This window comes from Chelon labrosus (assembly GCF_963514085.1).
Source record: "Chelon labrosus genome assembly, chromosome: 18".
NCBI classification, from domain to species: Eukaryota; Metazoa; Chordata; class Actinopteri; order Mugiliformes; family Mugilidae; genus Chelon; species Chelon labrosus.
This window is the reverse complement of record NC_140351.1, coordinates 7,701,636-7,728,837: the sequence shown is the minus strand read 5'-3', so window position 1 is coordinate 7,728,837 and position 27,202 is coordinate 7,701,636. Positions and strand designations below refer to the sequence as shown.

Below are 27,202 nucleotides of genomic sequence, written 5' to 3'. Positions count from 1 at the left end.
GGGTCTCGTGTCGCAAACTTTGTTCGAACGGTTTCTAAAAAATCTCCGAGGGCAAAATAAACAGACGGAGCAGGTTTTACAAGTAACCATGACTTTGTAATAACACCTGAGCAGCTTGAAGCCGTGACAGACTGTAAGTCCACTTCAAAGAATAAAAAGCACATAAAGCTATAGAAACACGATTACTAGTTTTAAAAACCTGGGGTTAATCCACGTAGCTGTTCCAGGACACAACAAATAATAATTAATACACACAAATACGCAAACGGGCTAAAAACACAAATTAAAAATAAGGCGCTCTGGACATTTTCTCTCTTAAATTGCAGACAGCAATGAGGACTTGGATGGAGACATGTTTGGCTGTCGTTCCCATCATCAACTGCTTCTGAGGTTTTTAAATATTTACAGTGTGTTTTTACAGCAAGTCTCTTTTTTGTTTTTTAACGTCAGGTAGTCGGTAGGATACTTGGCCGCTGTTGTCCAGTAAAAGTAGAAGTCTCCTTATTTATGGCGGGAGACAGTCCTTTAAATCTGAAGCTTCCAGAAGATCATCTGTCTGTCCTCTCCACCCGTGATCACGGCGGTGCACAGGTCATTCATCCACATGGCTGTGACGGCACCTACGCACACAGAAAATACTGTTATTGTTACGTATTATTATATAATTATATCTTAGCTCTTAGCTCTGAAACAGTGTCACTTAAAAGGATGATTTGTTTATAATTTAAGAGTCAGTAGGTGTCAGTAGAAGCTGCAGATCCTGACACCTACTGACTCTTAAACCATAAACAAATAGATGATACCATTTAATAACGACGCAGAAAAACCTATAACTTTGAAAACTAGTGATACCAGAAAATAAAGACAAGTGGATGGTGACGCCAGAGACCACACGGGAAGTTTAAACATTATTAAACCTTAAAAATGTGTGATGTTTGTGCAAAAATAGTATTTAAATAAATTCTGAAGCGACTGCTTTACTGCTACTTAGAGCTCGCCCCAACTGCAGCTAATTTACCCCGTTTTCTTTCTTGTATTAAAAATGAAATACTTTAACGTTAACTGTTTTGTTTGTTGTTGTTGTTTTTTACTGGCAGTAGCTAAATCTAGAAAACTGAGAAAAACACAGTGGTTACTTGTTGCTGCTAAATGCCAGCTAGCCGAGCTTAAGTAGCAGTAACTGGTGCCTCATACTCTGAATTTTAAGGTATTTTTATTCTACATTTATTACAGTAAACTCTAGTTCAAATAAGACAGAGTGTGTGTGCTGTGTAATCGGCATCGAGTAAAGGTTGGGGGTCATATATGATGAGCTGTACCTGAGTGTGCGGGGATCCTCTTGATGACCGTGTTGGTGATCAGGTCCCATAGAAGGAGGTCACCAGACTGTCCTCCACACAGCACCGTGCTCCCGTCCCAGCAGAAACACCTGCGCCCACACACATGCTGGTAAATCCTTTGACTCGCGGGTCAACAAGTAGAGAACGGAATAAAAAAATCTTTCACAGCAGAAAGCCAGCTGAACTCCAGTGGTTTCCAGCTGATTATAACTAATAAACTGCTTTTACTTCTCAAGGCAGCGGACTGCACAGAGAAGGAAATGAAGGTCTAGTAGAAATAACTCGACATCCAGACACTCAGAGCAGTAATTTGAGGTGAGGGTCTCTTACCTCTGCTCCTCCTCGGTGGTCACAGATGAGATCACCATTCCAGTCTGGACGTCGATGACCTTCATGCAGGAGTCGGCCCCGACGCTGAGAACGTGTCTGCTGTCTGAGGAGGCAGAGAGTCACTACGTTAGTCTGGAAGGACTGGGGCACGCTGATCATTCAGATGCTTAAATTATATTCAAGGTAATTAGTTTGTGTTGCTTAAAGCAAAACAGCATTTATACGGCTTTACTCAGAGTTATAGTCCCTTTAATTTAACATATGGCCAGTTATATTAGCTGAAGAAGCAGAAACTATGCTTGAGACTTGAATCTTTCCAAGTGATAAAACCACTATTTGGCTAATTTTTATCACATCACACCCAGGCGTGCCACGTTTCACTCATACCAGGGCTGAAGGCCGTGTGGTGGATGGTTGCAGCGTGGCAGTGGACCTGCTGCAGCGTCTCATAGCTGCTGGTGTCCCAGATGGTGACTGTCCCGTCTTTGCAGCCAGACACCAGCAGAGTCCCCGCTGGACTCAGACCAACGGTGTTCACCTGGATGTAGACGTTAGAGAAGAAACATCAAGAGAGGAAAAGAAGCTGACTTTCAGTTGACTCGACTTGAATTTAGACTTCAATAGACTTTATTCGTCCACAAGGGAAATTGCTTGGGCACAGTAGCTCAGTTTCACTCACGTAAACAAAAAGAAAAATAGCTGTAAGGTGTAAAAATAGAAATAAAATACAATAGGATATAAGAGTATAAGCAAAAAACCTGCACAACTTACAAAAAACTGAAACATATATGTAACTTTTTCTAAACTATTTAATGATTTAGTGTGTAAATTAACATCAGTAGCTCCAGATCTCTTCCTCACTCACCCCGGCATCGTGCTCCAGCTCGGCCAGCAACTCAAACTGGGACCTCCTGTGACTGGATGTGGAGGGGTCAGAAGCACACTGCCACACCTGTCGAACAAACAAACAAACTCACTCTCGTTCTTATCTTTATCCGTCACACAGCAGCTGCCAGCATCAATAAAACACACACCTTAACGGTGGAGTCCCAGGATGCCGTGTAGAGCCGGTCGTCAAACCAACACATTTCACTGACTGCGTCGTCGTGACCCATCAGCGTGTCCTGCCGCCTGCCGTACGGGACGCTGTAGAAATAACTGAGAGGGAGGAGTGTGTAGGTCAGTGAGAAGACATCTCAACCTTGTCTGACAACCACATGTACTGTGTGTTTATGTACGTACACGTTGTTGTCCCACGAAGAACACACCACAGTTTTACCATCTGCGAGCATCAAACATGATGATAACGCCTGAAATATAATCACGTGAGTTCAGGTGGAGCCGGAGCCGAGCGCACAGAGAAATACAGGGAGAGACTAGAGCTGCATACCATGTTAGAGAAAGACATGCTCCTCTGGAAGTCCTTCAGCTCCTTGGAAAACATTTTTAGAGTTGAGTCTGGAACAAAGAGTGAGACAGTTTTACACGACACCGCTGCTGCAGAGGACATCACAACCTGAACTGAGCTGAAATCAATCTGCAGCTGTTTCTGTGTTACGGCTTTCAATAACCTCCACTAAAGGGTTGAGCTTTAACCTTTTGGATATAAAATCTAAAATCTATAATGTAACACACAAGCTGAAAAAGAGACATTTTAACTTAATAGCAAACTATGTAACCTGTATTTTATACGATCACATCATGTGCGGCAAAGTTTGTGTTTCTGGAGCTTGTGGACTTTATTCCTTTTTCCTGAAGCACTCGTAAAATCCCTTCTCGGAATGTGACAAAATATGATGCATGGACTGTTCGGAGATACTTCATTGCTGCGAGGCTGATTGGTAGAATCCTGTATCCTCTATCTATTACAATATCTCAGGTAACTCTACATAATATAATATTCATAAACTGCTCTTCTAATTTAGTTTACATATCCCTGTGCTGTCTTTGAGCATTTCTATATTTGTTTTTCCAAACCTTGAGATGTAGAGAATATAGCGGTGCCGTCCCGAGTCACAGCGATGCCGGTCACAGCTCTGCACGTTCAGCAGAAAGACTCCGTTACTCGAAAACATAACACATGAATACACATCTGATAAAACCAGTCATGGTGAGAATATAATTAGGTTAATGCTGCAGTCACTGGGACCTTAATGTGCAGCGTTCAGAAAGGGGAGAAAACAGTTTCACTCGGGGGGAAGTACAGCAGCCACCTGTGTCCTCACAACGCTATTTTTCAAACCTCAACGTGAGTGTGAAGCCGCTGCAGCTGCTGCTGCTGTCTTCTTGCTCTGTGCGGTACTTCCTCATAGCTGAACCAGAGCTTTCACTTCTGATGTATGTGGGCTAGCACTGCTCTGGCCAACTAGTGCGACCCCCGACTTACTCTTTGTGAATCTTGTGGCTGGAAATGGATTTCAGACTTCCCATGTTGGACCAGGCCCACTTCCTGCTCTCCTCAGTCAGGTCTTCAAAGGAAAAGTCCTCAGTGGGAGAGGCTGCAAGACAAAGCAGGGACAGTTTGTGTGGGGATGTAGAGACTAAGATGTGATTTCCAGATTGTGTGTTTGACGTAAAGTACTGAGACAATTAGAAAGTCGTAACCGCCATGTCTCTCTAGGAAGAGCAACCCTTTCCCTGTTACCTGGAGACAGTTCACTGACTGGCGAGTTGATGCTGGAGCTCCGAGTGATGTTGTGAAACCTCGGCGTGATCCTCTGAGGGTGAGGGGTGGTGAACAGCTGCGTGGGCGTCTGGCCGAACTCCAGGATCTGCGTCAGCATGGCGATTCTCTGATCTGTGTCCTCGATGCTTCAGAGGAGAAGACGGAGAAGAAAGTTACGCAACTGACGCGGCTGACACATATTTAGTAACTACCGATGGGGTGTTTCTTTTATACCTGTCACAGTCGATGCCACCTTCGTAGGTCAGGGGGTGAAACACTGAAAGGCGAGGAGATAAATATGAGGTTAAATACGCTTGGGTTGGAGGCGTTGAAGATACGTGGGGGCTGTTTTACCGTTATGAGCCGCCACAGCTTCACTGCCTCTCTGTTTGAAGCCAAACACCAGGTCGATCCACTCGTGGAGGTGCTCTGATACGTACTGACTCTCCAGCGCTGCCTTCTGCTTTTCGAGGAAATCTCTGGCATCTGGAGTTAAGGACAAAGAGAACTGAATATCTAACGGCAGATATGTTTGACATCGGCTTTAAAGGTCACCCTAATCTGCATGCATGCATAAATCACCCAACTGGAAGAATGATTTTCTCCATTAAAACCCTGCACATGTTACCTTTATTTCTCAGTGGGATATACATGACAGTGAAGGAGCTGTATGAAATGTCTGCTAATTGATACCTGGTGGAAATTAAAAGTTTAGAGAATTTAAATAGCTAAGATTTACACCTGTGTGTAGTACGCTATTACTGTGAAACAGAATAAACAAACGTAGGACAAACCCCGAGTAAAATGCGGCCGCCATAAAAACTTTCTCCTGTGACAACGTTCAAATATTTGCTATTACGAAGAGGAAGTTCACCTGAGGCCCACTTTGGAAGAACAACATCACCAACCCGGCTTCCATTCTGCCGTCGGCCCAAATCCAGATTCAGTCTGTTTTCCAGGAAGTTGGAGTCATTCCCATAAAACTCTGGGATCAGCTAGAAAGAAACAGAAAGACACACCGTGTTCATCACATCCTTACAGGGAGAACGTTGACGCCTTATTTTCCACTGTGCCAACACCTTTCTTTTATTTGGTCGTGTTGATAAGTGCAAATTTACTCAAGACAAATCGTTGCTGAATCAAGCGTCTGCAGCGTAACTGATGAAAACATGAACAAGATCCAGGACGTGTACCTCTTTAAAGTCAGTCGCCCCCTCCAAGCAGTTCTTCCAGGTTTCACCTATGCTGTAAGACACAAACAACACATTCATTGAAACACGTTGTGTGTTTTTATTTGCTATTTAACTTTACTGATGTGGAAGTTTGTTTCCACATTTAATTTAATATAAAAAAAATCAAAAGGCACCTGTTGAACATGCGATCTGGGTGATCATAGCGGCCGTTCTGGAGGCACAGCATGTGCTCTGGAGCTGGAGTGAGAGGATAAAAACAAATAATTAAAAAAAAAAACAATTTGTATTTAAGATTTTTTTTATATATTTCTAATAAAACTGACAATTTAGTCTCTATATTACAAGCCTTTATGTTTTATGTTTGAAATAGTGTCAAACAAAGTCTCCCTACTAATGAGTTTATTAACTTTTAAAGAATAATAATGTCCGTCTCATTTACTCCATATAAAGAATCTATGATGTGTTCAGGGGCTAGAAATGAAAAACAGACTCTTGGCTAACTCTGGTGCATTTACAGCCATGTGTATTATCCCTGTTAAATGAACCAACAATTAAATAAAACTGTTTAATTGGAAAAGAGCCTATCCCAGCTGTCATTGGGAGAGAGGCGGGGGACACCCTGGACAGGTCTCCAGTCTATCACAGGGCTAACACAGAGACACAGACAACCACATGCACACCTACGGCCAAGTCAGAATCACCAATTAACCTAATGAGCATGTCTTTGGACGGAGGGAGGAAGCTGGAGAACCTGGAGAGAACCCACGCAGACACAGGGAGAACATGCAAACTCCACACAGAAAGGAACCAGTTGAGCTGGATTCAAACCCAGAACCTTCACACCACTGTGTCGCCCAGTACGACCAAATTCGAAACATGCGTAAAGGAATTGCAGTTTTACATCATAAGCTACAGACATAATAGAAGTAGCAGCAACGAGGCCCAACTAACTTGAACACATCGCAAAGACGACAGTGACGGTAGTTGTTTTTTCCTGTTGGTTTGGTGTCTCTGTACCTTGGCACCCAACAAACCTCAGTCTGCATGTCATGAAAACCAGTCTGGTTGAACCCTGGTAAACCATGTACAGTATAAACACTCTCTAGTCTTGTGTGTTTGTCTACTGTGGTTCCACACATCCTGTTGCCTGAGAGTAAGGTTGAATTGTCAGACGTACCGACTCTGACCAGGTAGAAAAGCACGTATCCTGGAGACGAGTAGTGACTTCCGTACATGAAGCGAGGTTCTGGCATGCCTTTGTAGCGAGTCTGTGAACAACAGATCAACTCTGTGAAGTTGTCAAATCAGAGACGCAGTCCAGAGACATCAGTGAACAGGACAGAGTCTCACCAGTAGCCTGTCCAGCCGCTCTTTATTGAGGGCTCCAATGGGTTTGCTCAGGTCTCTGAATGTGGCAGCGTTCGTCATGTCTGGGAAAACAAAGAGGGACGTTTTAAACTGACAGAGAAAGAGAGGTTTGAGTCTCATCACCATCACCGTCCTGCTGAACTCACCGAGCTGTGAGCTGGTATAGTCGGCGATGACCCAGGGGAAGACCGGGTACTGGGAGAGGTCGTTGCAGCTGCGGTCGGCCAGGTTGTTGAGGTGGAGGAGGTACTGGTAGTTACTCAGATGACCACGCTGCCACTGCAACATGTAGCTCTCCGCCGTGTGCTCTGTCATGTGGTTCTCTGTGAAACGAAGACAGAAGCGGTAGGACTCAGTGGATCCCTGCTGATCAACTAATCTATTCATTTAATTACTATGTGGTCGTTATAAAGGATTATAACTTTACAATATGGTCTGATTACAGCATTACTGGCTGTTGGATATGGGAGACACACCATCAGAGGTTTTTTATAGAAAGGTTCTATACATATATACACTGATCAGCCACAACATTACGACCACTGACAGGAGAAGACTGTGACAACTCAATGTTCTGCTGGGAAACGTTTGGACCTGGCATTCATTTGTGTGGATGTTACTTAGACATGTATTTTTAAACCTTTTTTGAGCCAAGGTACCTTTTTATTTCTATTGAAAAAAAAATCATAAGGCACACCACCAAATGAAAATATTAAAAAATGAAACTCTGTAGCCTATAGCAACAAGATAAAGTCATTCTTGTCAAAGTGTCTTGAATAGGAATCAAATAAACACTTATATATACACACAGACACTTGACAATGGCATATTATTTGCAGATAATAATTAATTCATTTTCAAAAAATGTTTTTTTAGATCAATTAGGTGAAACTGGATCATTTCCCACGGCACACCTGACGATCTCTCACGGCACACTAGTGGTTGAAAGACACCGACTTAGACATGAACCACCCAGCTAGACCAGACCAGGCAACCCCACCCCATAGCAATGACACTCCTAATAATAGGATGCAGCCTGACACAGGCACACAAACAAAACCAGGTTTAGGAACAGGTTTAGGAACAACTCAAAGATCCCAAACTGATCAAGTATCTGTGGGATGATCCACAGAGGCCCCTCCCCTTAACCCATAGGACACAGAGGCCCCCCCACTAACAATATTCTGTTGCCAGACACCACAGGACACCCTCAGAAGGCCCATGTTCATTTTCTGATGAGTCACAACTGTTTTGGAGGGACAAGGGAGACCTACACAATATTAGGACACTTGTGGTCAGGTCATAATGTTGTGGCTGATCGATGTATACCAGTAAAAAACCTAAAAACACAAAAGATCCAAACAGAAGTCATGCTTTAATTCAGATGTGTGTGTAAACCATTCACTAGTGTTTAATTCCTTCATTGTTTAAATCCTGGTCTTGGTGAGTCACTACCAGCTGTTGATTAATGAAAAACAAAACAGGAAGCTCCTTGTTAAAAACAAAAGGCGCTCCATAACTCGACCAGAGGACAAAATGTTCTGCTCTCCAGGTGGTTTTTAGGGAAAAAGATATTTAAGGAACAGTAGACACGTGTATTTATTAGTGGGTGTTTAGTTTTCTCACCCAAGGAGGAGGCGATGTAGTAGTAGACGTCATCTCGGTCTTCTGTGTTGTAAAACTTTAGGTAGATGTCTGAGCAGAAGTCGTTCTCTGTACAGAACACCTCCAGACCCTGAGTAGAGAAGAGAGAGAGACATGAACACATTATGTAATCATCCTACGTTTCTACATATAAACTCAACTGGAGTCTTTGTTCACTCACCAGAGGTCTGAGTCCATGTCGCCTTTTGTAGATTCTCCTGACTTTGTGCAGCTTTATTTGAATCACATGCTCCTGAAATGATGTGTAAAATAATTTTAAAAAATAATAATTGCATGTGTAACAGTATGACCACCCCACATTGATTATCCCAGCACTCTGTCAGCTCACCGGATATCCATTGAGAGGCTGGAAGTAGAGGTTTTCATCTGTAATGCAGACGTGGCCTGGATTGCACACCAGAGGCATGACCATCTCCACGGCACACTCCATGTGAGGCTTCTCGGCGACACTCTCAAAGCTTCGCAGCACATTGACAGCAAACAGTACATACATCACATGTCCGCTAAAAACATACAAACGGGCTTCTGTGTGACATCCACGTACCAGTTTTTGTCGAACGAGGACCTCGCCAGTCGGGACTGCAGATTGGCAGCAACCTGGAAAAACACAAGAGCAAGCGTATATTTGATTTTGGCTCTGGGTTTTCATCGTTTCATCCTCTGTGTCGTCGTTAACTCACCATTGCAGTCTGGTCTCCGAGTTTTTCCAGACAGGACGCCCTGTGGAGCTACAACATTTAATGGATTTTAAATACAGGAGGAAAAGTGACAGTAGCTCATAAGATGCACACACACAAAGCACTGAGGTCCTGACTCCGTTTCAAAGCACAATAGATCAGATTATTCAAAGACGAGGTTTATTAAACAATCAAAGGTAAATCAATCACTGTTCTAGCTGTTGGAAATGAAGTATTAGTATGATCTGAAACAGCTACATACCTGCAGTAACGTCTGAACAACATCTTCTGTTTTAATACAAACTTCCAAATGAAAGGTGATTTTCTTTGCTCCCTGAAAAAGAGACACGTGTTTCTTTACTAAGAAAGAATCATCTGCACATTATTATGGACTTTAGTGTCGACAATTATACGGGTTTAGGGGAGGGGCCTCTGTGGATCATCCCACAGATACTTGATCAGTTTGGGATCTAGTGAATTTGGAGGCCAGATCAACACCTTGTGCTGTTCTTCATGTTTATTTATAGTCGTTCCTAAAGCGTTTGTGTGTGTGTGCCTGTGTCAGGCTGCTGCCATCAAGGAGTGTCATTGCTATGGGGTGGGGGGGGGTGTCTGGTCTGGTCTAGGTGGGTGCTACATGTCTAAGTAACATCCACATGAATGAATGCCAGATCCAAAAGTTTCCCTGCAGAACAATGAATTGTCACAAGATGCTCAATGTTATTAAGTTCTCCTGTCAGTGGTTTTAATGTTGTGGCTGATCGGTGCACATGACCACACCGAAATGAATGAAGTGATTTCCACGGTAAAAATAAATAAACCACTGCATCATGTAAACATGAGAGGAAACCTGCTGCTGAGCTCCTGACGACTCACCCTTTCGTTCCTGAAAGGTGCTATGACGTTGCTTTCTTTGATGTGAATGATCTGGAACAGAAGTGGAAATTAAATTTATGAGTTTACCACTTACGTCCTGGCACAACAAATAACCGCACTGGACAAATTATAAATTATGAATCTGGACAACAAACATATTAGCAGTTAGTGCAGCGTATATGAGTCATGAGGGACTGACGCCACTCCCTGATAATCAGTGTCTCAAGGTAATCATATTAAAATGGTAAACTCACCTGTCCACATAAAATAGATATAGCGGATGGCCTGGGTCTGTGAGGAAAAACAAAACAATCACATATGTTTAAAGGATTTTGCTTAAAAACGAGAAACAACCGGCTTTAGATGCTGTTTTCCAAGGATAGTTGGGAGACATCTGCACGCCATCTTCAAGACACTAAACCAGTTTGACAAACTAAATAAACATGAGCATGTGATCTGAACAAGTAACGACAGAGATAAAGTGTGCTCACTCATTGAAAGGGTTGTTCTCCTTCTCCACAAACTCAATCTTCTTACAGTCCCGCAGAGGAATCTGAAGACACAGCGAGAAATAATGAGTCACACACTCACACAGTGACAACGGTGCAAAACATGCAAAACACACAGTTACATACAAAATACTGGGTTTATTATTACACCAGAGGATGTGATGTCAGTTTTTATAACTTCTGCTTTGCAAGATTATAATATAGGACAGTTGCTGTGACTCCAGTGACAAAGTTTTCTTATTTATTAGTGTGATTTAAACTTTTTTGAACTTTTTAGCATTTATTTTTTATTTTTTTACATAATATTATATAAAATTGTTTGGTAATGTATGTAATACGTAATAATATATAAAAACAAACCTTTAAAATTGGCTCGTCTATAGCTTCTGGATCAAATATAACAGATCTGGAACAGACCTTGAACGAACCACGGATTTTTCTGGAAGGAAATAAACGTTAGCTTGTTAGCACCGTTAGCGCCGTTAGGACCGTTAGGACCGTTAGCCACTTGCCCACTTTACTGTATCAGTATCAAGCCATAGATAATAAAAGAAAATATTAATTTATTAACTTGAGTGAATAATTTTTTTTCCCCACGAAACAATTAACGGATACGACAGAAGAAAGAAATCATAGCAGGAAGAGACGTTAGCAATAAGAAATGCTAATCAGGCTACATGTTAGCAGCGTATGTAGCTTTTTAGGCTAAGTGAGCTCTGTTGTCGCTTTAGAAAATAGTTTAGCGGACATTTAGCGGATTTCTAGACTAATTTAAGACGTTTGCTAATCATTAATAATATAATATATACTGTGTGTTTTATGCTACAACATGTCACTTAAAATCCCTGCTGGATAAAATGTTTAGGGTCTGTTTATGAATCTTCAATTTAGCCAACTTCCTCTTTTACACTTGGACGCATTCACAAGAGACATCACTGGAAAAAGCTGCAAGGTTACTGTGAAAACGAAAACACAGATATTTCCCTTCTCTTCCCTGGAAATATGTTTATTTTGCTATGATAGGAGAACAAAAACCAGCTTGCTCTAGCCTCCCTAACAAGATAAGATGATGTTTGAACAGTTGCTCCTTACAAGCTGCACAATCTGCTATCACCTCTTAGAGCTTTAAATAAATATGTACCCATTAACACAATAAGAACTTCTTTCGGTTCTCTGCCATCTAGTCTGAGAGGTTATGGACGGTGTAGTACTTTGGCAGAATGACAACTCACCTCTCCTTCTTTGAACCGCTTTTCGCATAGTAAGCGGTGTGCTGTTCAAAATAATATTCCTCCAAATCCAACAGCAACAGAGAAAACCTGGAAAAAACACACAGGAGACAGTCCACAACTTTAATAAAACAACAACTACAGCGGTTATTAAGAATATTTTGGTTTGCATTACAAATAAAAGTTGGGGAGCCATGTTCACAATATGACCTTTGTAGTAATGTAGGCACCAGTTTACCAAACAAAGCTGCATAGAATTAAAAACAGATGCGTGACTGGTACTGCTGCACTGACTCTACATAGTTTCAAACTCCCCGCTGTGATTTCTTAATAACGAACGAGTGTTTAATCTGTGGACGGCACTTCATATTTGAGATGCGGTTAAAGGTTTGTTTACATCAAGCCAGGGCCCAACGGTGCTCAGCTTTAAAACACACACAACTCTAGGTTATTATTACATTTTTATTATTGAATTAGGATTTTGCTAAAAGGTATGCCTCCAAAGAAACAAAGGAATGACCCTTTAAATGTAAACACCAGTGTTGATATAATGACTTTAATGTGACTCTAATGTGTCACACGGCTAAGGATAGACAAAACACATCCTCAACATCTCACTGTCTGTGCTGGAAACTTATTATCTGTCCAGTCTGCAACTAGATAAATTCCTAAAGTTCCTTTGATGGAGCTGTAAATGTTAAGCATCACCATCATTATTGTCAACTCACTGTTGAAGTGCTTTTTATCTTGTCGTTTAATTAATTAGTGAAAACCATGCAGGGGATCTCACTCTGCTTTTATTATTATTACTATTATAGCTAGTGTTTCTCAAGATTAAGACTACATGTCCCATAAACCACTTTCCTGCTCATCACAATCCACTAGTTATTTGTTTCTTTCGCGACTTCTGTTTCATGCTAGATTTAAGTTTGTACATAACAAGCAGCAGCCTATTTATATTAACTAATGCTGATAAAATACATAATTCATGACATCTTTTGTCAGAGCTACTTATCTGTAAAAAATGATTAATTGAACTAAAAAAAGTCGTTTCAGCGATGATGGTGAAGTTTTCTCCATCAAGTGTGAAAACTTTCTGCTTACCAGTGCACAGAGCATGTGTACTGTAAAGCTGCGTGAAGAGCTTTGTGGGTTTATCAACTCTACGCACTTCCTTTGCAACAACACAAACAAGCAAATTTTTTAAACACACGGTAAGTAGACGACAGCCACTGATGTTTGGCTGGTGGGAAAAAGAATATGCAGTTTTCACAGCCTTTTAACACATTCTGGCTCATATTTCACAGAAAAGGCAGTAATGAGATTTGTGGAGCAGTTCATTAGGTACACAAGTGAAAATGAAAGCATTCATTTTACTGTGATGTTGAATCCATCAGCTGACTAGGGCCTTTCTGTGTGGAATTTGCATGTTCTCCCTGTGTCTGTGTGGGTTCTCTCCGGGTACTCCGGCTACCTCCCACCGTCCAAAGACGTGCTTGTTAGGTTAATTGGTGATTCTGAATTGGCCGTGCGCTGTGACAGACTGGCAGCCTGTCCAATGACAGCTGGGATAGGCTTCAGCCCCCCAACGACCCTCCAGAGGATGAAAAAAATGAATGAATGAATGTTTAATTCAATAAAGTTCAACCTACATTCTCCAAAATGATCATACAGTTGAATTACCACCTTTCTGATGCTGTTGCACATTAAAATAGTCATGAAGATAGGATTTTGCTCAGGGCTGGTATTTTATAATGCATTCCTTTTCGCTGGTGTACCTAATGAACTGGCAAATTACTTTATTTGACATTCCAACATGCAGAGCTAATCGTTTCTCTCTTTACATCGACGAATTGATCCGAACGGCTGCTCGCGTTATTGGCAGTGAGTTTGAGTCGTTTGTGTCGGTGAGGGACGGGAGGACACTGGACAAACCGGTCTCCATCATGGACAATACATCTCAGCCACTACACCAGACAATAGAGAGGACAGCGGCGCTCACTCTCCAACAGACTGATCCAGCTCCGCTCCCACAGTGAACGCTACAGGACTTCTCTCATACCCCTCGTGCTACCCTCTTGCATGATCTCTATCTGTCTGTGCATTCACTTGGGGTCCCAGAGACCCCAAAGGTAGCACAAGGGTTATATTACTCTATCCAACTTTACAACAACTCTGCAACAGATAACTCCATGTTATTCATGTTAATGCACATCCTTCCTATGGATATAATATATTCTTCCATCTCTATTTCTTGTACATTTGCTCATATGCTAATTCTTTTTAGTTGTGATTCTTAAGAGTGTTTTTTTTATGTGCAGCTGAGCTACTGTCACCAAGCAGATTCTCTTATGGATAAATAAAGTCTACCTCACTGCTCCAACTTCATTAGGATAAGTTTAATGTAAAGTAACCTAGTACGTGTTACCGGACATTATACTGAAGTAAATATGTATTAAAAGAAACATGGTGGAAGCTGTTTTATACTGATGAGTACAGTTTTCATAACTCTATAGTTGGACTTATTGGACTAGATTAACCAGCAGCATACAGATAAACTATAATCACTCCATCGTCTTTGTCCAGAGCTTGGCTGCTCCTCTTCCTCCTCCTCCCACCAAGTGGTCTGTCAAACTGCACTCTGGAAATCCAATGCCTCCCTTTAGATTACAAGGAGGATCATTTAAAAGCTTTTAACAGATGAGTCTCGTGGTGAATTTGGAGCAGGGTCAATGAGGACTCATTGTCAAGGATATTGCTTTTCGTTATGGCCGCTTTATGGTCTGTGTGTGTGCACTGACTGCTGGATAAACAAATCAATTAAAGGACATCCTGTCTGCGCACAAACAGCTTTGAGTTGTAGCCCTTATCTCAGCACGTTGAGGTCACTTTAAACTGTCACGACTTCAAACAGCTCCATTATTATTATCATCATCTTCCTGTTCTTAAAATAGAAGACATGCCATGGCTCACAGTCCCTCTCTGTGCCTCCAACAATAATTAGACTACATCTCACACAGCTGCCAGTGAAGCTCTCATTAGCTGAGTGGCCCAGCCTGACGTGCTGCCTGCCCCTGACATTCATTCACAGCCCCGCTGCTGCTCGGACTCGAACCCGCACCGAGCCGCCGCGGACACAATGTCACGTTAACAAAAAAAGGTGGAGGGACACAAACCTTTCCTTGCTTCGTTCGGGCGCCTTTAAAAAAGCCATGACTGCACAGCATCCTCTTCAGAAACTGAACACGGAGCGGCCACTGTGGTCTGGACCCCGAGCTGTAAACACGGAAACTTACTCGGCACCACGTGACTGGATCTCAGGAAGGAAGCGAGGGCTCACTCCGACACTTATTCGGTGCACCATCATTGGCAAGAAATCTAGAAATATGGATAGATAAATCATCTCTGGGCACCACAAGCTATAGAAAACAGCTAATACAAGCTACAGTATAAAAAAAATAAAAGAATAAAGTAAAATAGAGGTATATTGACAATAATTAATTATAAAAAATAATGTATACATGTTTAATATGTCATATATTATAACATAACATCTGTAAAACAGGTGTTTAATATTAAAGACAAAATATTAGTAGATTACAGCTCTGATCTCTTGTTCTATGTAATTAACTTAATTACTATTTATTTGTTTTTTAGTTGCATGAGCGAGCAATACGTAAAAACCGCAGCGTGACGCCTCGCCTCAAACATAGACGATCTTCGTCTCCCAGCGTCTTGACGTGTCACCGGGGGACAGTGAGGGAAGTTTCCGATCTTGAAATTTTTTTTTTTTGGTCTCTATAGTTTGGAAACGCACATTTAAATAAATGTAGGGTTAAGATTCATCGGTGGGAACCATGTCCCCGTCGCGGCGTGTCTGCAGGTCAACATGCAGTGGAGGAGACACGTATCCGGCCTCGCTTTTAGCGTCATTTTCGTTGTATCATATTTCACTAATAAGGTGAGTGCTGAGGGGAGTGGACTTTGAAATGGCACTAGTTTGTAAGATGATGCCTATAAGGGCTAAATCTGATTAAATAAACTCTCACTGGGATTTTATTTACTCTCAGATCGCCTCATGCATTTTTGTTTTTATATATGATCTCCAGCCCACATGCTGAAAGGAAGCAGTCTGAACTGATGTGTGAAGAACCCTTAAAATTGCAGAAAATTGCAATGCAATCCTTATCAAACCATCAGCTGTTCAACAGAAGCCCCTTTCTAAACACTGCTGTCACTAATTCTGCCTCAAGCCTATAAGCAGCATCATGAAACACTCTTAAACACGATATAATGGCAGAAATAATTCCAGGAAGTTGTAAAAAAGGGGGTGTGCACTATGCCGAACTGAAGACTGAAACCCACAAATAATAAATAATACTGAGCTTTGTCTTACAGAAGAAAGAGGTTTTTAAAAAAGCATGAAAATCCTTAAATTGTAGATTTGTTAAATGGGGTTTGGTGCATGTGATGGAGCCTCTCCTGTTACGGTGAATTGTAAAAGTTACAATCATTGCACAAGTTGCATTTGATAAGTTCATGACCTTAACTGTGCATTCTCTTCTTCTTTTGTAGTTTGTCCTGTCCGTGTTAAAATTCACATATCCAACTTTATTTCAAGGGTGAGTAGCTGAAACTTTTTTTTTTTTAAGAAATGTAAACTGTGTGTGTTCGCTAACACAATGAAAATGCCTATTCCCAGATGGCAGACACTTATCGGAGCTGTTCTTCTCCTGCTATCTGGGAAGCTGGGGTGGGTGGAAATGAGCCGCATCACCAGGTAAGCTACTCCTCGCAAACCTAGTGCTGTAAGATTTAACCAACACACGGAGGACTTTGCCTGAAATGTTCTAAACGTTTCGTTGCAGATCTGCAGCTCTTTCTTGGCTTCCAGGCTCGTTCTTGTTTGTGGGAAACATATACGCCGGTTCCAGGGCCTTATCGCGCATAGTAAGGGACATAATGACATATTTCAGCTTCACAAAACACTAACTGAATTCTAAATAAAATGCCACATTCTTGTCGTCTTCTCTGTCTGTACAGGACATTCCTCTCTTCTTCACTCTTCAGAACTCCTCTCATGTTGTTAGTTATATAATCTTCAAGGCTGTCCACAGAGAGGTAAGTGCACTCACCGCACCGCTGCATGTGAATGTGTTCAATTACCTCCCTCTGTACCCTCGTCTTATTCATTAGAATAAAGGATCCGCTACTTCATGACCTTGAATAGTCAAAAGCTTAAAGCTGTGTCTTACACAAGCTTGAACCACTTTGTAAAAGTTTGATTTTTGTGTTCGTCAGCAGAAGACGCCAAGGCTGAAACTGATGAGGTATGTGTATTTCCTCTAACGCAGCTTTAAAACTGGCAAGATTTCATATCGGAAGTAGACAAAGGATTCAAGAAAATGTGGGGAAAATGTGTTTTTTTTTCTCCTACAGCATATGCCTCATGCTGCTCTCAGCCATCCACCTTCCCTTTTACGACCCTCAGGTGATAGTTCGTCTTCATTAAATGGTGGGTTTCTGATTGACACGGCAACAGGTCGAGTTATAGGTTTTATGTTTTCTTACTTTGCAGTTTGACTACAATGGTTACCTGTGGGCTGTATGCCATCTCTTCTGCGTTGGTAAGTTTTAAAAATGTATTGCTGGAAATGCCAAACAGTTAACTGTGAGAATTATCGGAGCCCCACGTCTGAGCCTTGAGGGACACCGCAGGAAATTAAAAGGGCGATAGCGATCAGTAGAGGCTGAGAGTGGGACGTAAACTTAAGACCAAAGATAAATATTAAGCTGAATGCGTATGAATGTTACAAGACTGTCGTTTTGTTTTCAGGCGCATACAGGGTGTTTCAAGTTCATAACAAGTCCACTAACCTGAGGTAAATCAAAGCACATGATGTGTGTTGATGGCAACAGAAAATCTAATCGGACATAATGTGAAGTAGCTCAGCTTTAAGTCATAACGGGCATCAGAGGCTGAAGACTGTACTTTGTGGTTCTGTTGCAGTGATCTTGAGCAGCAGTGCATCAACTACTTGTTCAGGTAAGAGTGATCTGAAACCGATGAACTAATGCTCAACCCTAAATCGCACATACACTGATCAGCCACAACATTAAAACCACTGACAGGAGAAGTTAATAACATTGACCATCTTGTGACAATTCAATATTCTGCTGGGAGACTTTTGGACCTGGCATTCATTCATGTGGATGTTACTTAGACATGTAGCACCCACCTAGACCAGACCAGGCACCCCCACCCCATAGCAATGACACTCCTTGATGGCAGCAGCCTGACACAGGCACACACACAAAAACGCTTTAGGAACAACTAAAAAAAAAACATGAAGAACAGGACAAGGTGTTGACCTGGCCTCCAAATTCACTGGATCCCAAACTGATCAAGTATCCGTGGGATGATCCACAAAGTCCCCTACCCTCAAAGGCCCCCCCACTAACAATATCCTGTTGCCAGACACCACAGGACACCCTCAGAAGGCCCATGTCCATTCTCTGTTTTGGAGGCACAAGGGTCGACCTACACAATATTAGGAAGGTGGTCATAATGTTATGCCTGATCTGTGTATTTTGACAGTGAAAGTGATAATTTACCTCGTATGTGAAGAACCATAAGCGTACACATCCAGAGAAAGAGTGGCATTTAAACACTTTTTAAGTTAAGTTATAAATTTATATATCTTTTCTAGTTAGTAAAACACAACAAAGGCTTAGTAGTAGACAGTTTTCTAAATAATATAAGTATTAACAGTGACTAATAACAGATTTTCCTGACTCTAAATCACAGTGTATTGCTGCTGGCCGTGGCTGCTCACCCAACAGGTACGTCCGACCCTTTAAAGTGCTATAAAACTATGACATGAAATTTATAAAACCTTGCAAATCTGTGTCCCTCCACAGGTGACCTCACGGGTGCCATGGAGTTCCCGTCCCTTCAGTCCCACACATTTCACTGCGGTTGCTGTGCCAGGTGAAAACAAAAAACAGTCACACTTCTTGGTTAATATAGGGGAAGCAGCACTAGGGCATTGAAATAGAGAGTGGTTTGAGTGCGTGTTAGTAAACCAATGAAGGCCCTACAATGCATCAACAACACTCCACCACCCCCCCACCCCCACTTCTATCAAACCTTTGACGGATTTCCCCCTCACACTGGGGGGATTGCACTTGTACATCCCCACAAGCACCTAGTAACCACGTGGGATCATGTGGTAGGTGGTTTGGCCATCGGTCTTACAGTAGGTTGTGTGTTTTTACTCCACAGTGCTCTGCTGGGGTTTTTGTTGCTGTTGGCCACGGTCAAATTGAAAAGCGGCCTCTCCCTCGAGCACGTCGGCGTCTGGATATTTTTGTCCAAGGTGAATATTTACTTTTAGATTCTGTTGGAACAAAATTCCCCAAAATAATTATGCTAACACCGAACAGGTCTGACCTGCCGCTTAGCAGAAACTGACTTTATCACTTGGATGCTGTTTCCTTTCAGGTTACTGCCATGTCTCTCTCTCCGTTAATTTTCTACATGGACATTAACCAGCAGTCTCTTCTTTGGTAAATATCCGTTTTGCATTTATTGTACATAGTGATCTAGTAGATTAATTCAAATGTATGTTTTTGAGTTTTTCTCCCTTCTCATATCTCACATATCACCAATTAAATCACAATAAGATAATTAATACACCTCTGAAATGCATGGTAAATATGATGACTCACGTTCTGCAGCACGTCCAAAGCGCCAAAAGCAACCTGGCGCCTGCAGCACTTTCATTTAGTGTGGTCACGTCCGTGCATCGATCACAACATTGCGGTCCTCTGTTCAAAGCTCCCACGTCTCGGGTATCACATTGCGTGCCGCACGGCTTTCAGTCCTGCATGCTTGGCTCAGTGTACGATAAGTTACAATCAATTGTTCCTCGTGAAACGCTGTTGCGGGAAAACTTCAGATGAGTTTGTAAAAAGAGTAGTCCCGATCGGCTCATAGAGACTCGTCTGTCGTTGCACGTTTCTGCACCTTGTGTTTGTGATCTCCTGGTCAGACTTACGGACGACTAAGCTGACGTGTTTTCGTCTATTCCAGTGTGATCGTCAGCCACGTTGGAGAAGCCCTGCTGGTTTATTCTGAGAGAGACTCCCAGCTGTGATGACAAAACTTCCAGCTTTCCAGACGGGCCCACATTTTGCACTTCATAATAAGCGTAAAGAGATTATTTTTTTTGTAAAAATATATATATTTTTGAAATTTCTCATGTGTTCTCTGACCAAATAAATCTTTCTGTATTTTTTTTTTGGCTGGTCTCATCTCTTCACGGGTCAGCTACAACAAAAGATGATTTCAAACTTTTTGAAAACCCATAAGCTCTGACGTTTGCATTCATAAATACTGGCGTGGAAACTTGTTAACATGTAAACTTTTATTTATCTATACATACTTTCTACAACAACAATCTGATTAAAAGTGTCTGTGGATACAAAAAAAAAAAAAAGCAGCACCAGAGGTTCAATGAAATGACCCAGTGTCGACATTCTTCCTAAGGTCACTGGATAAAACAGAGCGTCACTGTACTCCCAGTGAAGTTTTAACAGTAGCTCGTCTGTTGTTCGTACACAATTTTCAGTAAATAGGTCAATTCAAACAGCTTTGGCTCTCCTGCTCGTTTAGCTTTGGGGAGAATAAAGCGTTTAATGGCTGTCTTCTCCTTAAACGGGCCTGAGGATTCTTCTCTTCCTTGATGTAACCTAGGACAGAGGACGATTGTATCTTGAGATAGTACCGAATTCCATCGGGCATGTTAAAGTTATTACGGGATGTTATCACAATGCAATCGTTGTAAGAATGACATCTGAGTATGTTAAACCCTCTGGAGAAATGAGGGGGAGATAAAAATTGGTATATCACCTCTGTCAATGCACGTTTGTGTTGATGGGAATCCAACTTCCCAAAAGTTTTCCGGCGTACACGGAGGGATGTAGCGAAAACGGTGCCTCGAGCAAGCGGACAACTTTTTCTGTTTTTCTTCCTCTGGCAGATGAGCGTAGTACTATGAGAAGTCACAGTTGTTTAGAACCGTTCAAAGACGCCTTTCAGCTTTCAGCTTTCGAGCTCGAAAATACTCACAATCTCACATTCCTTGCAGGTTGTTCCCTTCAGCTTTCTTCTCTCATCTTTCTTGCGAACCACAGCCACGTGTGCAAAGGTCGGGATTCTGGTTCAGAGAGGGAGGGGAATCAGAAATCAAAGTTGTAGAACGTTAAATCCGTTGGAAATACAACTTATTCCCCCAACCTTACTGACAATAATGAATAAGAAAAAGATGACAGAGGCTGACCCATGTTATCACTGCCGCCGCACACTTCAATTCAGGCTTTGTTAATCTTTTCAAATAGTTTTCTGAACTTGAGAAATGCAAATCAAGTGCTTGCATGGTTATTAGCCACTCATATTTTCCTTTTGAATGGATTATCGAGGGTTTACTCTTCTCAGTCTGACTGAAACTTCCTTTAATTCAGCCAGTATGTTCTGACTGAGGTGAGTGCATGATACACTGAAATATAAAATACAAATATAATAAATGACCACAGTCCAGTTGGTTCCTCACAGGGAGGCGTTGTATAGTCTTATGGCCTGAGGGACAAACGACCTCCTCAACCTGTCCGTGGAGCTGGACGAGCTTCTCTGCCTGACTATGGTGTCGTGCAGACGGTGGTGGACATTGCCACCGATGTGGGAACTGTCCATCTAAATACAACAAGTGTCTGTGCTTTTTTCCTTTCGCTGTTACCTTTCAAGAGTTGGAAATTACTCACCCAGCTTTATTCCGACATGCAGTGGCTTCGTGAGGATCTTCTTCTAATGTGGAGAATAAAACAAAGAGATGGTCAGGAGTTAACATTTAGAAGCAGATGTCGAATATCAAACACAAAATACTTGTTAATTTAGTTTCCTTTAATGCCTACCATTGTCTTCCTCCTCCTCCTCCTCTTTTTCTTCTTCTTCATCATCATCATCATCATCATCACCACCACAGGGTTGGCTCTGGCTTAACCGTGAACTGCTGTAAGACTTGTACTCCCCGTAAGTGGTCGTTTCAAACAACATATCTAAACTGTCGTTTGCCTTCTCGCCGAGACCTAGAAAAGAGAACACATCCAGTTAGATATTCATTCATTCATTCATCTTCTGTAACCGCTTGTCCTGTGAAGGATCGCAAGGGGGCTGGAGCCTATCCCAGCTGTCATTGGGCGAGAGGTGGGGTACACCCTGGACAGGTCTCCAGTCTATTACAGGGCTAACACAGAGAAACAGACAACCATTCACATAATGAGCATGTCTTTGGACCGTGGGAGGAAGCTGGAGTACCCGGAGAGAATCCACACAGACACAGGGAGAACATGCACTCCACTGATATATTTTACAAACCTTTAATGTCTACTTTCCAGGTATCTGACCTATAGCATCCACACGTGTTAGCACCAACCAAAACGGTTCCATATGTAATCATTTAAAAAGCTGTGGTTTATATTTACCAGGAACGTCGTCTCCTCTGTCCTGAGCCTGAAGTAAGCTGTGACTGACCCAGGTGCAGTCGGTATCTACCAGTTCGTGATGCTGCTGTTCTTCCACGTCCTACAACACAGACAGACACCCATACACACAGAATAATGTCCTCAGGTGGACGTCAGTGGACGCAGTCCTTGTAATAATTCTTTTTTCAGACACTTTTCATATAGTGGTCTAAAAATTAATTATGGCGTACGGTGATGCAGAAAAACTACACTAATCAGCTCGACTGAGGAAGCCAGGTCACGTGACTGTACCTCGTCTCCTCTGCATTCGGTGTCATACATGGACAGGGCGAGCGCAGGGTCAATGCTCCACGTGGGCTCCGCTGCACGCCTCCTTTCAGCTGGAAAAGGTACGAGTTAGCCAGTCGTATTCAAGCCAACTGATGAGTAGCTGCACAACATTCACCTTTCAATCAGAAATAAGGACAAGACATCCACAAATGATCCACACTGCAGAGGACTCACGGTCTTTTGCTTCAGGCTGCCTCTGTGAAGATTTCATATCCTGCAGAGAGGTTCTTCTCTTCCCATCTGTGTGCCCGTTAAGCTTCACATTTGGTTTCTTGAAAGCTGGACTCACACAAGAAACATTTGGCTTTTGGCTGGACGTCCTGGTATGTTCTGACGGAACCTGTTAAATATTAAAGAAATCACACATACACATATACAGATTTGATCCTTACATGAAAATCTGAAAACAGTACAGCTTGCTTTCTCACACAAACACAAACACGTCTCTTGCCTTGCCGTCCAGCGGCTCCCTCTTGAAGCTTAGGCTGCTCACAGGTGTGGTGGGTTGCTTCTGTTTGCCCGCCCCTTCCTGGACTCCTATTTTGGAGTCTTCCTCCACCTCTGGGTCACTTCCGTCCTTCTTCCGTTTTGCCTTACAGATGGAGCCATCTTCTGAAAACCGTTTGACACGTGGGAGAAGAGACGGGGACCTTTCCGAGGTGGAGTCCGGACTGTGGATGAGCGTGGATGGACGGGAGGGGCGGTGAGGCCTTTGAGGAGGGACACAAATATGGTTACTGGAATGCTTTTCTTGGTTGGGAGTATTTAAAAACTAAATTAATTGAAATTTCACTAATCAGGAAGAGAGCAGGAAGTAAAACCAAAAGAACATGGACAACATCCTTAGAGGGAACAACATGCGTGGTTAAGCTGGCATCACTAATCCAATTTTTTCAAATGGGTTGAAGGAATATTGTCCAAGTAAATGCAACTAGCGTCTTTATGCATACATCAAAGTCTGTCTGTTATTTGTTAAAGCCACTATGTGTAGAATTATTAAATTTACTTTGAACGATCGTCGTGCTTCCAGGAGGTTTTTGTGCTGCCTTGCGGGCTTGCAGCTGTCTCCATTTCCTAAGGAGAGACAAGATGCAGTGAAAATAATTACCAATGCTGGACCTAAGCTAAGCTTTCATTATTCAATGCTACCACATTACTCTTATTATACGAGTGGGTCTGTTCAACCTACCGTGTGAAGTTCAAAGCCACAGGTTTCTGCAACGAACCTTTCTTCATTCACGTCTTCTAAAGTACGACAGACATGTTCAGCATTAGTTAAAAGCCTATTGCATTTCATGGTCGGATGCATTAATGCTACTTTTCTAATCAAATATCATGTGATGCTTCAGACAACAGACAAACAACATTGCAAAGGTTTCACTGTGTGTGTGGGTGTGTGGGTGTGTGTGTCTACATTTTTTCAGTGATCAGTTTCTATTCACTCAGTAGAGGAGTGTCTGACACGCAGAATTTAATCTGAGGCATCAGGGAGAGTTTTACAGCCACACCTCTTTCTGCGCTGCCCAACTGGGTGAACTGAGCTGATATGATGCGTGTGTTCATGTAGATACATATTGCTCATTTCCCTTCTAGGATTTCCAGTAACAGACAAGTTCTGATTAAACGGACGGGGAAAAAAAATCCAATTCCCTTTCTCTTAGAAACTAGAAATATAGTTCTTCCTGTTTTACTTCTTCTGAAATTATAATTGTCATACTTGAAATCTGCGGTGCGTCCAGTTCACATGTGTTGGGTACAAGCACTTCTGTTCTTCCAAGACGCTTTGAGGCGCCAACAGGATCTTTAATTAGCTCTTAAAGAAGGAAAAACACATGTTAATTAGAAACATTTCAGACAGGTGATGGAGGAGGACGCTGCTTGAAAGAGGACTGACCGTTGAACAGGGAGTTGTTAGACTGTAGCAGAGGCATCTCTGCGTAGCGCACACGCTTCACTTTGTGAGTGCTTTTACGTTTCTTCAGTTTGTTCACCACGGGCAGCGAGCTCGGCATGACAGGCGAGTCTGGGATGATGCTGTCTTCGTCTTCCAGGGAGGAGGTCTCCTGGGGCTCAGACCTGATTAAACAAAAACAACATTTGTAATTCTTAAGTGGGAACTGAAACTTCAGCTTGAGTGCTTATTCCTGTGGCAGAAGACCGCAAATTAAAAACTCTTGAAACCTGGGGCTGCGAACCAGACCTCCTATAGAGCAGTGAGAAACAGGGTATATAACATACATCCCAGACTGGTTTCGGTGTTAGAGGAATTAAATGAATCAAAACTGAAGTGAAACCACCATGGTAGATGTTCTTGTGCTTTTGTCTTGAGCAAGATTCACAGAACAGATGCTGCATTTAAAATATATACAGTTCAAATTATCAAAGAGATGAGCTTACCTTGACATCTTTAACTTTTGCAGTTCAGCGTTTAGTTTTCTGTTTTCATCCTCCAGGCTGTTTCTTTCATTCTCTGGGGAACACACAAGAAGCATTTATGTACCTACACTTCAGCATCACCGTTTACGTTTGCAGTCGGCCTCTGGTTAATCATTGCTCTCTCCCAAAGTAAAGCAGGAACATGGAATAAACTCACTTAGTTTGGCGATAAGCTTCAGATTCTGATCCTGATTATTTTTCAGGTTCTCCTCCAAGATGGCACATCGATCACACTCCCCCGTCCGCAGCCTGGAACGGTAAACACAGCTGCCTGTCTTACATGCCAACACTCTTACGGTTATTCAGCTTTAGGCGAAGGGACAAATAGCAGATATCCATATTTGAGGAGGTCACCTGTCTTCCAGGAGACTGATGGCATCCTGCAGGGCTTTGTTTTGCTCCTTGAGCTGCTGGTTGCGAGTGTAAAACACTTCAAGCCTCTGTGCATCGCTGTAAATACCAAACAACTTCAGTGCGGTTCACAGAGAGAAGCTGGAGTCATTCACAAACAAGTATTTTTACTTATTTTTAACAACACAGAGACGCAGTGTACTCACAGACAGCGGTCCTTCTTCAACTTGCTCACTTTTGCCTCCAATTCTACAAACACAAAAACAACAAATGCAATGCTGAGAGCAACACAAATCATTATAGTATCTGACTTCTACATGAAAACCAGCTTTAACTGGATGTGATCACACTCAGACAGCTCATCGTGGGTCACAGTTACCTTGCAGTGCATTTTGGTGACACTCTCCAAGTTGCCTCCATAAGTCTTCAAAGTGATCAGCTGCTTTGGTTGTCCCGCTGCTCTGTCCTGGGCTGCTCATCCTCCACTCCACACATTAAAAACTCTCAACAAGCTGCCCTCCCTCCAGTTCCTTCCAACACAAGAGGAACAGCGTTTATCAAGTTAGTTTCTACACACATGCAGGTCTCTTACTATAAAATTACTAGCTAGCTGCTATTAAATTGCCACTTGTCCAACAGCATTTGTCACCAGTCTCTACTACCATGAATATTTCTGTTGACGTTATTTTAGATTTGCCAAGTTGTGCATTAGAGGTGACTTTACTTTATACTTCAGTGCAGCTTTATTCGTGTGTTACAAGTCTCCAAGACAAGCTAGCCCTCGGTCCTTTAGCTTTAACTCACTACTTTTAACTGCTGTTAACTGCTAGTAAAGGTAAAGGTGGCGAAATGGCACGAGTGCGGATGCGAAGTAATTCAGACTTACACCAACAAGTCCAAGAAACGTTCACAATTTGATGAACATAACAACAGTTAAGCTAACGCGTACATATAATACACCGCTGCCATGTTTTCACTTCAAAACAAACTCCAAATTCGCGCGCCGAACTGCATTCTGGGAAGTCGGCGTCTTCCTTCTTCGGCTTCTTCTTCTTCTTCTTCTTCTTCTTCTTCTTCCCCGCTGCAACTCTGGTAACCCGGAAGTATCGACGCCCTCCTTTACTCAACTACTGTATACTTAAACAACAACTATTTCTACGAATAATAATAGTATACATTTAATACATTTTTAATCTGTTTTTGTTTACTGTCTGTTTTTGCTTTCATTTATTTCTCCAATTCCTCCTTGAATTTATTTATAGCCTTGTGATTATTTGCATCTATTTTTCTTTTCCTAGTGTTCATCTCTGTTTTGCTGTGCCATTTTGAAATTTTTCTCCACAGGGATCTATGAACTTACATCTTATCTTAACAATAATAAATGACAATTGTAGCTGCGCTGAATTTTAGTTTGCATGGTTAATTGTTTTGGCCTGATAGCCGTGCATGCGTCATGTCGGAGTACGTGTCCTGTATGATCTATTATATTATAGCTTGCTTCCAGTAATAAACTGCCCTCGCTTAGAGACACTTTGGTCAGTTGTATTCTTATTCTTCCGATTATTGAAAATGTATGGATAAACCTGATATATAAACACAATTATGGAAAAACAAACTGCTGTTCCCGTTTGATTGTTACCTGGGTAGGTGCCCTGCCCACAAACACAACATGAAACAGCTGTGGTTATCCT

The 27,202-nt window shown here is 42.2% G+C and overlaps 3 protein-coding genes across 4 annotated transcripts; 1 reads left to right on the top strand and 2 right to left on the bottom strand.

The window, feature by feature from the left end:
* Positions 1–70: 70 nt before the first annotated feature.
* nsmaf (neutral sphingomyelinase (N-SMase) activation associated factor) lies at positions 71–15,302 on the bottom strand. The gene is made up of 31 exons (XM_084565913.1): positions 15,029–15,302; positions 11,856–11,942; positions 10,984–11,062; positions 10,606–10,667; positions 10,369–10,405; positions 10,115–10,165; positions 9,501–9,572; positions 9,242–9,289; positions 9,106–9,158; positions 8,890–9,019; positions 8,722–8,793; positions 8,523–8,631; positions 7,043–7,219; positions 6,879–6,958; positions 6,706–6,796; positions 5,702–5,765; positions 5,529–5,580; positions 5,210–5,330; positions 4,690–4,821; positions 4,570–4,612; positions 4,315–4,481; positions 4,057–4,168; positions 3,648–3,706; positions 3,061–3,128; positions 2,913–2,980; positions 2,705–2,828; positions 2,536–2,622; positions 2,058–2,208; positions 1,671–1,773; positions 1,320–1,429; positions 71–620 (listed from the first exon to the last, which is right to left on the bottom strand). Exons 1-31 carry the CDS (start codon positions 15,064–15,066, stop codon positions 526–528), a joined length of 2,742 nt encoding a protein of 913 aa, XP_084422039.1. The 5' UTR covers positions 15,067–15,302; the 3' UTR covers positions 71–525.
* A 254-nt stretch (positions 15,303–15,556) lies between these two features.
* On the top strand, positions 15,557–20,142 carry tmem241 (transmembrane protein 241). Its single transcript, XM_084566297.1, has 15 exons — positions 15,557–15,813; positions 16,428–16,474; positions 16,555–16,632; positions 16,721–16,802; positions 16,896–16,973; positions 17,154–17,182; positions 17,292–17,343; positions 17,431–17,479; positions 17,689–17,734; positions 17,863–17,898; positions 18,661–18,695; positions 18,774–18,843; positions 19,138–19,231; positions 19,357–19,421; positions 19,948–20,142. The coding sequence occupies exons 1-15, from the start codon at positions 15,742–15,744 to the stop codon at positions 20,009–20,011; spliced, it is 897 nt and encodes a 298-aa protein (XP_084422423.1). The 5' UTR covers positions 15,557–15,741; the 3' UTR covers positions 20,012–20,142.
* Positions 20,143–20,272: 130 nt separating this feature from the next.
* rbbp8 (retinoblastoma binding protein 8) lies at positions 20,273–26,628 on the bottom strand. Of its 2 annotated transcripts, none has more exons than XM_084566295.1 (19): positions 26,398–26,628; positions 25,891–26,041; positions 25,718–25,760; positions 25,515–25,610; positions 25,318–25,409; positions 25,122–25,194; positions 24,619–24,800; positions 24,442–24,537; positions 23,914–23,969; positions 23,731–23,798; positions 23,176–23,434; positions 22,899–23,064; positions 22,686–22,774; positions 22,395–22,494; positions 21,825–21,998; positions 21,675–21,717; positions 20,986–21,073; positions 20,767–20,908; positions 20,273–20,606 (listed from the first exon to the last, which is right to left on the bottom strand). In XM_084566295.1, exons 2-19 carry the CDS (start codon positions 25,988–25,990, stop codon positions 20,494–20,496), a joined length of 1,980 nt encoding a protein of 659 aa, XP_084422421.1. In that variant the 5' UTR covers positions 25,991–26,041; positions 26,398–26,628; the 3' UTR covers positions 20,273–20,493. The 2 variants fall into 2 exon arrangements, with proteins under 2 accessions (XP_084422421.1, XP_084422422.1); XM_084566296.1 differs by having other exon boundaries at positions 21,675–21,714.
* Between the last annotated feature and the right edge of the window lie 574 nt (positions 26,629–27,202).